At 40.9% G+C, this 14,782-nt stretch overlaps 1 protein-coding gene across 4 annotated transcripts in view; it reads left to right on the forward strand.

Annotated features, from left to right (window-relative positions):
* The first annotated feature begins 655 nt into the window (after nucleotides 1–655).
* The window catches only part of LOC116984370 (tripartite motif-containing protein 66-like), a 270,505-nt gene continuing 256,378 nt past the window's right edge, over nucleotides 656–14,782 (forward strand). For 2 of the 4 annotated variants that reach the window (XM_033038530.1, XM_033038529.1), the window contains exon 1: nucleotides 656–1,198. In XM_033038530.1, the coding sequence (XP_032894421.1) occupies nucleotides 970–1,198 (229 nt within the window). In that variant the 5' untranslated portion in view covers nucleotides 656–969. The remainder of the gene's footprint in view (nucleotides 1,199–14,782) is intronic. The other 2 variants (XM_033038528.1, XM_033038531.1) reach the window with 1 other exon arrangement.

Below are 14,782 nucleotides of genomic sequence, written 5' to 3' on the forward strand. Positions count from 1 at the left end.
GCCATCATTTCAGGTGGGATAACTATTTACCATTTTTGATGGATTGAATGTGTCCAAGTAACACGTTGAATGAAGAAGCCTTTAAACAGTGGATGAATGGTGAATATTTATTAAATCATCAATATGTCGAATATTCATTGTCTAATCGATCACATAACCCATGTTTGAAATATTGGACATTCTGGGAACTTCTACTGAATATCTGCAAGAATACATGTGTGAGCAGGCATCATAAAAGTGAGGAAATTAGCATTGCCCTTTCGACATTTCCAAATGCTGTTTTAAAAAATAAAATTAATTCGTAATACGTGGTTATTGCTGTAAAAGCAAGCCTTTATTGGCCACATATTGAAAGTGACTGCCTGAGCCGCTGCAATGTTGATGGTTTGACACAGCCCGCTTGCTTGTTGGATGTGTATTAATCCTTCTCTGCATGAGGTGGCCTTCCTACATAAAAATAATCCCCACCATGTCCGTGTCACCTGCACGAGAAGCCCCGCGTCTCTAAAGCAATGTTCCCAGTGCAGAAACAACCTTCCCTTCCCAGTCTCATAAAGCAGAACAACACATTATTGTTGATTGAACTGTTACCCAGCTTGGATTTGATGCAGGGAGGGAGGCGTTTTCCTTTATTTGGGGCGTTCTTGTTCATGAATCAGTAGATGTTACATCAGACTTTTAACCCTGTCATTGGTGACTCGCCGTGTGCGTCACTTGCTTTCATGACATGCCGCTCAGTACAGGTGGGTTTATACAGATGTGGAGAATCTGGTGAGAGACTGACTTTTGTTGAGACGTGTCAAGCCTCCCACACTCCGGGCTTCTCACTGGTTTGTATATTCTCGCCGGCGATGATTGCATTTAGAACAAGAACTATCCGACCAGCCGCCGGCCAGCGATCCTGTACCTAGAGCGGCTCCGTGCGCAGGCAGCGCTGGAAGAGCTCACACCCTGGGAAGGAGCAGGAATATGGACCAAAGTGGCATCCATGACATTGCCAATAACCCGGCCGAAAACACGAGTAACTCCGCTGAAGATGATCTGTTCAGGACCTGCTTGGTTTGCAAAAGGGATCTTACAAATCGGGAGCCCAGATTATTGCCATGTCTTCATTCGTTCTGCAAAGATTGTGTGCCGGCTGGAAGCCGCAACCACAGTCCTCCATCTCCAGTCGGCCAGGAGGACAGTAGCCGGGAAGGTAATGGGTTAAACACAATGGCTATTCGCTCTAACATTTCCTTCCAGGCATAAACGCAACGCGTGCTTACACCTGCCCGCTTGAACATCTTCCCATTCTAGAAACAACACATATGTACTCACAGGGGTGATTTTGCTCACTCGCCCAGCAGGAGGCGCTATGTTAAGTAACAGTCGCATTTATTTATAGACGAAATGCAACATTTCCACAATTGTATAGGTAATATGTTTCTGATCGTGAATTAAATTTGTCTCCATGGAGTTAAACCTTGTTGAGTTGATCCCTTTGAGGAAGGAATAAAGCATTGAATTCTGTTTGTTCAGCTGTTATGTCCTTGCAGAAGAAGTAGAATGAATAAGTAGAATCCCCCATTTAAAAAAAAATGTCCCTCGGGCCAAATATTCAGTGTGGGGACAGATTTATACATTTCAGGATTTCCCCACACTGAATATTTGTTAAAGTGGCACTTTCTATATTTACGCTTGACCTCCCTATAGTTCTCTTGCTGACCTTAAAGGCCATTGGAGAAGTTTGGTCTTTGTAGAAAGAATTGAAGCGTAGTTTGTTTTCTACTAGGATGCATTCTTTTTTTATAATGGGGTGCATTTGCAGTATAAGATTATCTGTCAATAATCTGGTTATTGCGAGCACATAGTCTACTGAAATGATTTTATAATGGAGAGATATGATTGAATTGACTGTACTCCATTTGCTAGATCTTTGCACAAGGGTGGAAAGTGCCCACTTGGTGGGAAAATGACACATTACCTCATTGATGAACATTTGCTGAACTGCATGAGGCAGTGGGATCTGAATGTTCTAGGCATGACATAGAAAGGGCTAAAATGCAGGTAAAATTAGTAATTAGAAAATCTACCAACATTAGAGCTTGATGCTGGGGAAATAAAATTACAATGACAGCAAAATAATGCACCATTTGTATGGAGCATTAATGAGACCACACCTGGAGCATTGTACTCGATAACGTTCCTCTTATTTAGAGAAGAATGTTAATGTGTTATTTATAGAAGAATGTTAATTGGGTTGGAAAAGGTTTATTAAACTAATTTATATCTGGAATACTGGGTTGCCTTTTGAATAAGGTTTGGACCCTTGTATCCTTAGCGTTTTAGATGAACAAGAGTGATTTTGATTGAAACATATGAACATTCTGAGGGGTCTTGACAGTGTGTATGTGGAGAGGGTGTTTGCTCGTGGGAGCAGTCTAGAACAAGACATCACTGTGTGTTTAATAATAACAAAAGTCATCTATTTAAATGGAGTGAGGCATTTTTATTATTTGAGCAAAAATGGTAGGAGCGATGTACCTGGAATTATTGTCCGGGAATATTTTTAAGGCAGAGAGAGAAAGATACTTGTCAAGCAAGGGGATAAAGGTTATTGTGGTAGATATGAATGTGGAATTGTATAGTCATAATCCTGTTAAATTATGGGGCAGTCTTGAGGAGAGAAATGGCCTACACATGCATCTACTTGTATATTCTTGTTCTAAGATTTACAATTGTGAGTTTTTTATTTGATTTTTAAAATATTTTGCACTATGCAATCATTGAGCAGGTTAAAAATGTTTCCTTTACAGTGTTTTTAGGTATCAGCTATTTACATGAATCTTTCTAATGACAAACATGGCAGGTGTTGTTGAATAGGGTAATTTTTGAGTAGGGCATTTGAGGAACTGAACTATCTCTGTTAAAAGTTGTGAATGCTGTATGATTAAGAACATTCAAGGCTGAGATATATATTTAGACAAAAATATTTATGTAAATAAGAACCTGATCCTTTACTTGTAAGTCCAGGATTGGCCAATTGAAATATTACTGATGTTTCATAAAAGAAGACATGTTTGACTTTGTATGTATAACCAAATGTATAACTGTTTTAAAAGTTGCTTGAAATGTTTTGTCTCTGGATTTTAAATCAATTACATTTTCAAGTCGCAGTTAGTCAAAGGGCTAGGATGTGTAATTTAGTGCTGAGGAATATTATTTGTTTATATTAAATTAATTAATCTTGATCATTAAAATATGAGAATAAAAGTAACTTGTTAAATGAGATTTATTGAAACTTTATTTTGGGAGAACCACAATGTTCTATATAATAGACCAGGAGTCTGTTAACAAACATACATTTGGCCTAGCTCCCTGACAACAATGCATTTTCAATTAACCATATCAGGGTTTTGTCTGCATTTTTATTTTTATTACTTTATGTTTTTTTGCAATTAATCTTTCAGGCACTTTATTTAGGTTTTGGCTTCAATTAGATTTAGACACTACATGGATTTAATTTGTAAAGTTGCATACATTGTCATGGTTGATGGAAATTCTTTGCTAATATTGAACTTTTGCTCTGTCACGTTTAAAGATACTTGAGTTTAAACAATGATCTTTGTCAATTGCTTTGGAAATGGAAGTCTTTTGTATCCCGATAATGGCAGTTCTGTTGCCGCCCTGTATAAACGTGGCTTTGCAATGTTGCTGAGGATCATGTCAATCTACACTAACAAAATCTAACCTAAATTTGTAACCAGTTGTTCAGTGAAAATATTGCAATTAATGTGATCAATGTTAGTTGCTTGAATTCTGATTGTTGGTTTTATCTCAGCTACTGATAGAATCATACAGCTGGAAACTGACCTTTTGGCCCAACTTGCCCACACCGACTAACATAGCCCAACTACACTAGTCCCATCTGCCTGCATTTGGCCCAGATTCCTCTCAACCTATGTTATCCATGTTCCTGTTAAATATTTCTTCAATGTTGCAACTGGTGATAACTGCTGCAAACACGCTTGATGATCATCTTTGATTGCATCTGGTTATTTTATTAAATATATTGAACCATAATTTGCTGTCAACATAATGAAATGATTCTAATTCCTTAACATTATAAAGGCAAGTGTGACATTGAAAATATTTAAAGCCAAATAATAACCATTGGAGATTTCTCATTCCACGACTCTTTGGAAAAACACCCTTGTCTTGGGAAATTTCTATACTTGTGTGTAAAAACCAAAATAAATGCTCCACAGATTATCCAATTAAGTAATTGTTGTCAACAATCTCCATCACTAGAAATTGTATACATTTGGAATGTTGTTGATCCTCAAAATGCTTAAAACAATTATCTCTACTCTTCTGCCTTTTCTTAATCCATCTCATCCTTTATCAGACAAAAGGAAAGTGTTGTGAATATTCACATCAGCTTCCCTATACACCTTATCTCTCATTTTGACCCATTCTAATTCTTCATCTCTTTGTTCACCCTTTCCCTCCCCTTTACTGTTTATTCTCAAAGGTCTACACGGTGGGGCAGCAGTAGAGTCATTGTTTCACTGTACCAGAGACCCGGGTTTGATCCTGACCACTAGTCGCAGGCCTCCAGTCTGGAAAACGATCTCCCACCACCACTATCTTCTTGCTCCCTACCCTGAGATTAATTATGTATCCATTTAGCCAGCTTACATGTGATCTAACCCCCTTGAGCAACCTACCATGCAAAAGCTTATCAAGGCCTCGCTGGCCCATAGAGACAATGTCTACAGCTCTGCCCTCATCAACCTTCCTGGTTATTTAAAAGAAAAACTCAATCAAATTCTTGCAATGCAATCTCCTACTTACAAAACCATGCTTTCAATCCAAAGCCTCAATCTGATCCCTCAGAATGCTCTCCAATAATTTTTCTACGACAGATTTTAGCATTACATGTTAAAGTTCACTTTATTTGTGACCCTTTTTAAATAGAGGCACAACATTAGCTACCCTCCCATCCTCGGGCACGTTACCTGTGTCAAACGATGCTTTATATATCTAAGAGTGAACATCTGCAATTTATTTCTCTAGTTTCCTTGAGTGTCCTTGGATATTTTGAATTGGGCCCTGGAGAATTATATTGCATCATACATCTTGGGACTCAAGAACCTCCTCAGCTGTAATTATTGTCATGTCTTTATCCATGGAAAAAACAGCAGAAATATTCATAGGCTATCTTGGCCTCCTCCTGAAGCTCCACATAGATTAGACTTTGGTTTCTGAGGGGCTGTATATTTCTCTCTAACTACCCTTTTCCCATTAACATACTTATAAAATCTCCTTTGGATTCTCCTTAATCTTAGCTGCCAGAGTTATCCTATGTCCCCTATTTTGCCTTTCCGATTTCCTTCTTGAGTATGCTTCTCAATCCCCAATATCTTCCAGGGACACACTTGATCCTGGCTGCCCTTTCCTGATTTATGCCTCCTTTTTCCTGACCAGGGCCTCAATTTCTCTTATCAGCCAGAGCTCCTTACTACCAGCTGCCATGCCCTTCACAATGATGGGAACATGTATACCATGAGCTCTTACGATACGATAAAACTTTATTTATCCTAGGAAGGAAATTGATCTGCTAACACAAGTCATAAAAAACACAAAATAAATGAAACATGAAGTTAAAGTGACGTGTGGAAAGGATTGGGGATGTGCAAAGATTGGGAAGTAGGGTGGGGGAAGGGAAGTCTTAAGTTGGTTCAGGCCATATCTACAAGATAGGAACTATTTTGTTTCCATTAGCGACTTTGTATCAGAACCAACCAACTTGTGGAGTCCCGCAAGGTTCGATCTTAGGGCCCTCTTTATTCAACATCTACATGCTCCCACTAGGGCAAATCATGCGAAATAATAATATTGACCACCACTGCTATGCCGATGACACTCAAATCTATGTAGGGCTATCACCAAATGACTATCGCCCCATAGATCTGCTGTGCCAGTGCATTGAGCAAGTCAAAGACTGGATGTGCCAAAATTTCCTCCAACTAAATAAGGACAAAACGGAGATAATTGTTTTTGGTGCTAAAAAAGAAAGGCTTAAAGTAACCCAACACCTTCACTCTCTGTCCCTGAAAACTTCAAACAAAGCCAGAAATCTCGGGGTTATTATGGATTCAGATTTACATTTCGACAGTCACATCAAATCAGTAACAAAATCGGCCTACTATCACCTCAAAAACATAGCAAGATTAAGAGGACTCATGTCAGCTCAAGACTTCGAAAAACTTGTACATGCCTTTATTACTAGTAGGCTAGATTATTGTAACGGTCTCCTTGCAGGTCTTCCGAAAAAAACTGTCAGGCAGCTACAGCTTGTTCAGAACGCTGTTGCTAGAGTTCTAACAAAGACCAACAAATTTGAACACATTACACCAATTCTTAAATCCTTACATTGGCTCCCTGTATGTCAGAGAATTGATTTTTAAATCCTGCTGCTCACCTATAAATCACTACATGGTTTAGGGCCAAAGTATATCACTGACATGCTTCCACTATATAAGCCTTCTAGACCGCTAAGATCTTCTGAGACCAATCTGTTAGTGATTCCCAGAGTAAATACAAAACATGGGAAAGCAGGATTTAGTTACTATGCAACAAATAGCTGGAATAAACTTCCTGAAGATTTAAGACTTGCCTCAACTTTGACCACTTTTAAAACAAGACTGAAAGCTTTTATGTTTACTTTAGCTTTCAGCTAAATCTTAACTACATTGCACTTTTAACTTTTGCACTTTTTATAATGCATTTTTAACTTTGCTTTTATTTTCTTTTAATTCTTCTATTTTATTTCATTTTATTATTTCATTTTATTGTATGACATGTTTTTATGTGAAGCACTTTGAGTCTGCCTCGTGTATGAAATGTGCTATATAAATAAAGTTGCCTTGCCTTGCCTTGCCTTGCCTTAGGAGGAGGAGTTGTACAGTTTAGCCATCACACTTTTAAAAGGATCCCACTTTCTGGATGTGCTTTTCATGAACAAACAACTTACTCCAATCCAGTCCAATATCTTCAAAATTGCTGTTGCACAAATTTTGATCTTGAAATTGGGAGCTAACCCCGTCCTTATCCATACCTATTTTAAAGCTAGCAGAACTACGTGCTGGTCCCAAAAAGCTCGCCCACTGACTCTTCAGTCAATTGCCCCATTCCAATTCCCTCTGAGTAAGTTGGCAGAGATCAGTAGTATAGAAAGCAAACTCAATGCTAGCATTTATTTCAAGAGGGCTTGTATACAAAATCAGGGATGTAATGTTGAGGCTCTATAAGGCCACATTTGGAATTTTGGGCACCATATCTGAGGAAGGATGTGCTGGCTGTGGAGAGGGTCCAGAGGAGGTTTACAAGAATGATCCCAGGAATTAGTAGGTTAACCTATGAGGAGAGTTTGTTGGCACTGGGCCTGTACTCGCTGGAGTTTAGAAGAATGAAGGGGGCCCTCATTGAAACAAACAGAATAGTGAAAGGTATGGATAGATTGGATGTGGAGAGGATGTTTCCACCAGCAGGAAAGTCTAGGACTAGAGGTCATAGCCTCAGAATTAAAAGATATTCTTTTAAGAATGAGATGAGGAGAAATTTATTTCGTCAGAGGGTGGTAAATCTGTAGAATTCTTTGCCACAGAAGGCCGTGGACACCATCTGTTGATATCTTTAAGGCAGAGATAGATAGATTCATAGTAATAGGTGCAGGAGGAGGCCATTTGGCCCATTGAGCCAGCACCACCATTCATTGCTGATTACCCACAATCAGTAACCCGTGCTTTCCTTCCCATTATTCACTGGAGTTTAGAAGGATGAGGGGGTATCTTATAGAAACATATACAATTATAAAAGGACTGGACAAGCTAGATGCAGGAAAAATGTTCCCAATGTTGGGCGAGTCCAGAACCAGGGGCCACAGTCTTAGAACAAAGGGGAGGCCATTTAAGACTGAGGTGAGAAAACACTTTTTCACCCAGAGAGTTGTGAATTTGTGGAATTCCCTGCCACAGAGGGCAGTGGATGCCAAATCACTGGATGGATTTAAGAGAGAGTGAGATAGAGCTCTAGGGGCTAGTGGAATCAAGGGATATGGGGAGAAGGCAGGCACGGGTTATTGATTGGGGATGGTCAGCCATGATCACAATGAATGGCTGTGCTGGCTCAAAGGGCCGAATGGCCTCCTCCTGCAACTATTTTCTATGTTTCTATGTTTCTCCCCATATCCATTGATTCCTCGAGTCTCTAGAGCTCTATCTAACTCTCTTTTAAATCCATCCAGTGAATTGGCCTCCACTGCCTTCTGTGGCAAATAATTCCACAAATTCACAACTCTCTGGGTGAAAACGTTTTTTTCTTATCTCTGTTTTAAATTGCCCCCCCTCTATTCTTAGACTGTGGCCCCTGGTCCTGGACACCCCCAACATTGGGAACATTTTTCCTGCATCTAGCTTGTACAGTCCTTTTAAAATTTTACATGTTTCTATAAGATCCCCTCTCATGCTTCTAAATTCCAGTGAATACAAGCCCAATCTTTTCAATCTTTCCTCATATAACAGTTCCGCCATCCTGCGGATTAACCTCGTGAACCACTGCCTCAATAGCAAGGATGTCCTTCCTTAAATTAGGAGACCAAAACTCCAGATGAGGTCTCACCAGGGCCCCGTACAACTGCAGAAGGACTTCTTTACTCCTATACTCAAATCCTCTCGTTATGAAGGCCAACATGCCACCAGCTTTCTTCACTGTCTGGTGTACCTGCATGTTTACTTTCAGTGACTGGTGTACAAGGACACCCAGGTCTCGTTGCACTTCCCTTTTTCCTGATCTGACATAATTGAGATAATAATCTGCCTCCAAAGTGGATAACCTCACATTTATCTACATTATACTGCATCTGCAATGCATCTGCCCACTCACTCAACCTGTTCAAGTCACCCTGCAACCTCCTAGCATCCTCCTCACAGTTCACACTGCCATCCAGCTTTGTGTCATCTGCAAATTTGCTAGTGTTAATTTTAATCGCATCATCTAAATCATTAATATATATTGTAAATAGTTGTGGTCCCAGCACCGAGCCTTGCGGCACTCCACTCGCCACTGCCTGACAGGGACCTGTTTATTCCTACTCTTTGTTTCCTGTCTCCCAACCAATTCTCTATGCACGACAATACCCTACCCCCAATACCATGTGCTCTCATTTTTGCCCACTACTCTCCTGTGTGGGACCTTATCAAAGGCTTTGTTGATTAGTACGGGTGTCAGAGGTTATTGGGAGAAGACAGGAGAATGGGATTAGGAGGGAGATCAGCCATGATTGAATGTCAGAATAGACTTGATGGGCCGAATGACTTCATTCTACTTCTTTACCTTATGACCTCAAGACCTTATGAGATTCCTCTCTCCCATCCAGAGGGCCCCCTAAATATTGATTAAGGAAACTTTTCCCTGAACGCATTTGAAAAATTCCACCCCACCTAAGTCCATGGTTTAGTAATTGAATGGTAGAAATAGTTGAAATGTTGTAAATATTTCTAACATCCAAAACCAACACTTTTTTCAATATTTAAAGAAAAATAAAGGAAATAAAATACATTTATTTAAATTCCAACTGGAAAATAAACTTCCTGAAACTTCTATTCAAATGTATTGATCCCTCCCCACTGTTCAAATATATTAAGCATTCGTGCCAGAATAAACTAGAAATTGCCTGGGTGAAAAATTTGGTTACATCTTCAAAAATTAACTGTTTATAGACAGAAAATTAGTTTCTAAACTTGAGACCTAATAGTGGACGTAACATTTGTAATTAATAACTTTTTCCTTCTCATGTGCTGTAAAGTTCTGCACATGGTGAAAATGGAGTTGTTTTTCACCTTAAACAATCACTAACTCAGTTGTCTTGAGTGTCATAACTGCATGGATTCTTCATTTTGTTTTATCAATAATGCACACCAGGACACGCAAAAGAAAGCCACAACAATCATCTGAAATTACCAGGAAGAGTGAGGGGATGTGGGTGGAATTGAATGCTGCAAATGCTAAATATGTGACTGGGAGAGATTAAGAGTCAAGAGTCAAGAGTGTTTTATTGTCATATGTCCCAGATGGGAATGAACTACTTACTTGCTGCAGCACAACAGAATATGTGAACATGTAAACATAGTAGATAACGGGGGAAAAATAAAAATCAATAAATAACAAATTTAGTGCAAATAACAAATAATAATATAGTCTTTTGCAGTTCAGAGCTCGTAGCTTATTCGTTGTGTTTAATAGCCTGATGGCTGTGGGGAAGAAGCTGTTTCTGAACCTTGACATTACAGTCTTCAGGCTTCTTCCTGATGGCAGTGATGAGATAAGTGTGTGGCCAGGATGGTATGGGACCTTAATGATTTTGGCTGCCTTTTTGAGGCAGCGACTATGATGGATCCCTTTGACAGTGGGGAGGTCAAAGCCGGTGATGGACTCGGCAGTGGTCACAACTTTTTGTAGTCTTTTTCGCTCCTGGACGTTCAAGTTGCCGAACCAGGCCACGATGCAACCAGTCAGAATGCTCTCTGCCGTGCACCTGTAGAAGTTTAGGAGAATCCGCTTCAACATGCTGAATCTCCTTAATCTTCTCAGGAAGTAGAGTCGCTGATGTGCCTTCTTTATAATTGCATTGGTGTGCCGGGTCCAGGAAAGATCTTCTGATATATGCATGCCCAGGAATCTGAAGTTATTGTCCCTCTCCACCATCGTCCCGTTGATATAAACAGGATTGTGTGTACTCATCCTTCCCCTACTAAAGTCCACAATCAGTTCCTTGGTCTTACTGATGTTGAGAGCCAGGTTGTTGTGCTGGCACCATTTGGTCAGTCGGTCGATCTCACTTCTATACTTTGACTCATCCCTATCTGTGATTCATCCAACCACAGTGGTGTCGTCGGTGAACTTGATGATGGAGTTCGCACTATGACCGGCTTCGCAGTCATGGGTATAGAGTGAGTAAAGCAGGTGTGAGTAAAGCAAATGTGAAATTGGCAATTTCCTGTGACATTAAGATGAGGTGTTGTTTCTTGAACTTCATTGAACGGTGTAAGAAACCACGAACAGATCTAAACAAAGATCCCAATGGTCTGCATGTTACTGCTGGAGAGGCAGCATCTCTGGAGAGAACGAATGGGTGATATTTTAGGTCAAGACCATTCTATTGACTGATGAATGATTGAATTGATGTGCTCTGCGGAGCAGTCACCCATTTGCTGTTTTGCCTCTCTGATACATCAATAGGCAAGCAACACCTGCTCTTTTGTCTCCTTCCTTTTCTAGGGCCATAACAGTGAAGCAGCAGTAGAGCTGCTGACTGACAGTGCCAAAGACCTGGCTTCGATCCTGACCTCGGGTGTTGTCTGTGTGGAGTTTGCACGTTCTCCCTGTGACTGCGTGGGTTTCCTCTGGGTGCTCGGGTTTCCTGTAGGTTTTTTGTAGGTTAATTGATAAACTGTAAATTGTCCCTAGTGTACGGATGCAAAAGTACAGTATCTCTAAAATATAAAGCTAAAATAACAAAATAACAGTCAGCTTTCCACATAGGGCAGTGATTTTCTTTCACCACTACCAGTTTAGATAACTGCATTTGGTTCTCTATGGATATCAGATCAGATGACCTTTTGAAGATCACCACTGCCTTATGGTTTCAACTTTGAATTCAACATTTGCAAATCAATACCCATTCCAGCCTTGTGTTTCACACATTCCCAGATTTCAGTTCTTGTTCATTTTCTGGCTGTTAAGAATTTCATTCTTCTCCTAATATTTACACGTTCTTTTGATATAACTTTTATTATTCATTGTAATAATAAATGATAGAGCAGAATTAGGCCATTTGGCCCATTGAGTCTACGCCATTCAATCATAGCAGATCGATCTTTCTTTCTCAACCCCACTCTCCTGCCTTCCGGTAACCTTTGGCATCCATGCTAATCAAGAACTTGTCAATCTTCACTTTAAAAATACCCAAAGACTTGGCCCCCAAAGCTGCCTGTGGCAATGAATTCCACAGACTCACCACCCTCTGACTAAAGAAATTCCTCCTCATCTAATTTCTATACGTACGTTCTTTTATTTTGATGCTGTGCCCTCTGGTCCTAGACCCTCCCACTAGTGAAAACATCCTCTCCATTTCTATACTCTATCCGGGCCTTTCACTATTCGGTAAGTTTCAATGAGGGCCCCCTCATCCTTCTAAACTCCAGTGAGTGCAGGCCCAGTGCCGTTAACCCAACTATCCCCAGGTTCATTCCTGTAAACCTCCTCTGGACCCTCTCCAGTGCCAGCACTTCCCTCCAGATACTGCTCACAATACTCTAAATGTGGTCTGACTTATGCCTTATAAAGCCTCAGCATTGCAACCCTGTTATTAGATACTACTTCTCACAAAATAAATGCTAACATTGCATTTGTCTTCCTTACTACTAATTCAACTTGCAAATTCACATTTTGGGAAACCTGTACCAGTACTCCCAAGTCCCTTTGCACCCATGATTTCTGAATCCTCTCCCCATTTAAAAACACCATGCGCCTTTATCCCTACTATCAAAGTGCATGACCGCATACTTTGCTATACTGTATTCCATCTGTCACTTCTCTGCCCCCTCTCCCAACCTGTTCAAGTCCTCTGCAGAGTCCCGCTTCCTCTACACTACCTACCCCTTCACCTATTGACTTGCTGGACCGAAGGGCCTTTTTCTGTGCTGAATCTTTAAACTAAACTAAATTGAGACAAGAGTGTTTCATTGTCACATATCCCAGACAGCACAGCAGAATGTAAACATGGTGCAGGAAGGAACTGCAGAAGGGTCTCGACCTGAAAAGTCACCCATTCCCTCTCCAGAGATATTGCCTGTCTCACTGAATGACTCCAGCATTTTGTGCCTATCTTCTACATAAGCATAGCACTTTGTAAACAATATAATAAAGTGTAAGATGTTACGGTAGTGGCATGTAGACCGAAACAAGCACAGGCTTGCTGGACCAACCAGTTGCCAGTGTGGGTCTTTATTTTACAAAAGTACGCCGCGACTACTCGCACACATATTCATGAGACTGATGAGATATTAATATATCATCACTCAAATCACACCTGGTACTCAGTTCTTAAAGGTACATTTACCATTATATACACTACACTGTTCTCCCCTTAGAAAGAAAAATAACTTGTGAATTAGCCAAACAAGAACAATTTTACAAATGTAAACTGAAGACTGGTTAATGCACTCTTTCTGATCTCCTGAGTGGTTTCGGGGGAGGATCTGAACCAGGTTGTGGTTCTGAATAAGAGGCAAGTTCAGGATCATTTCCCTTTGTCTCTACCTGCTTTGGAGTATCTAATCTTACACCTGAACGTGGAATAATACCAAAGTCTGACAGACCTGCTCCATCGTCTGCTCTTGTTCCGCTTCATCCCTTGCTTGGATCATATTCCCATCAATAATTTGTTTCTTTGACGATCCTGACTGACCTTTCGTCTGTGCCGTTAGATGCTGGATGTTAAGTTAGGACCAAGGTATGCCTGACACCATTTAGGTTCATGACATTTTGCAACTGTGCAGCACAAAATTGGGAGTTGTTGTGCAAGGGACCCTTTTTCAGGACAGGATTGGAGAAGAGATAGCTGGTGGAAAGCAATAATGGGTGGGGCGAGAGCTGGCAAGGTCTTGACCCACCCCTGTAAGGTTTAAGGTGATAAGGGAAAGATTGAATAGGAACCTGAGCGGCAACCTTTTTCACACAGAGGGTGATGGGTATATGGAACAAACTGCCGGAGAAGATAGTTGAGACAGCGGTAGTTGGTTTCATCCCACACTTCAAAGACGTACAGGTATGTAGGTTAATTGGCTTGGTAAATGTAAACATTGTCCCTAGTGGGTATGGGATAGTGTTAATGAGCGGGGATCGCTGGTCGGCGCGGACCCGGTGGGCTGAAAGGGCCTGTTTCTGCACTGTATCTCTAAATTAAACTAAACTAAACATTTAAAAGACATTTGGACAGGTACATGGATAGGAAAGGTTTAGAGAGATATGGGAAATACATGGACAGGAGGGACTAGCAAGGCATTTTGGTCGATAGGCCATACAGCCTGTTTCCCTGCCATACTGACTATCCAGTAAATTAGGCCATAGGGCCTGTTTAGACAAGAGACAATAGACAATAGGTGCAGCAGTAGGCCATTCGGCCCTTCGAGCCAGCACCGCCATTCAATGTGATCATGGCTGATCATCCACAATTCCTGCTGTATGACTGCTGAACCTGTCGATTGATCCTGAATGAACAGTATATAATTCATTACTTAATCATCTGAATAATTTTGCAGAGTCATAGAGTGATGCAGCATCCGAATCAGCCCAACCTACCCATGCCGACAAACATGCCCCATCTACACTAGTCCCATCTGCCTGCATTTGGCCCAACTATCTTCCGGTTTTCGCGGATTTTCTATTTGCATAAAAATGGTACGCGATAGCACTACTGTTTTTCGCCAGCTCACTCAACATTCTCCTGTGCTGCGAGTGCAGCAAGTTTTGTTCCGATCAGTGGTATATTGTAAACGTTAGCGGCATTTATAAATCTTAAAAACCGCACGGGTGCAGATCGATCTCCTATCCTGCTAGTCAGTGCAGCGCGGATTGGTCTCTCCTCCTGTCACTCCCAGGGACGGTCCGCCCCTTCCTGCGTTATCATGTCTTTACTGGAGCCGAGGGACGCTGTGGGTAGCCGGCGGAGGTC

The sequence above is a fragment of the Amblyraja radiata genome, chromosome 20, assembly GCF_010909765.2.
Source record: "Amblyraja radiata isolate CabotCenter1 chromosome 20, sAmbRad1.1.pri, whole genome shotgun sequence".
Classification (NCBI taxonomy): domain Eukaryota; kingdom Metazoa; phylum Chordata; class Chondrichthyes; order Rajiformes; family Rajidae; genus Amblyraja; species Amblyraja radiata.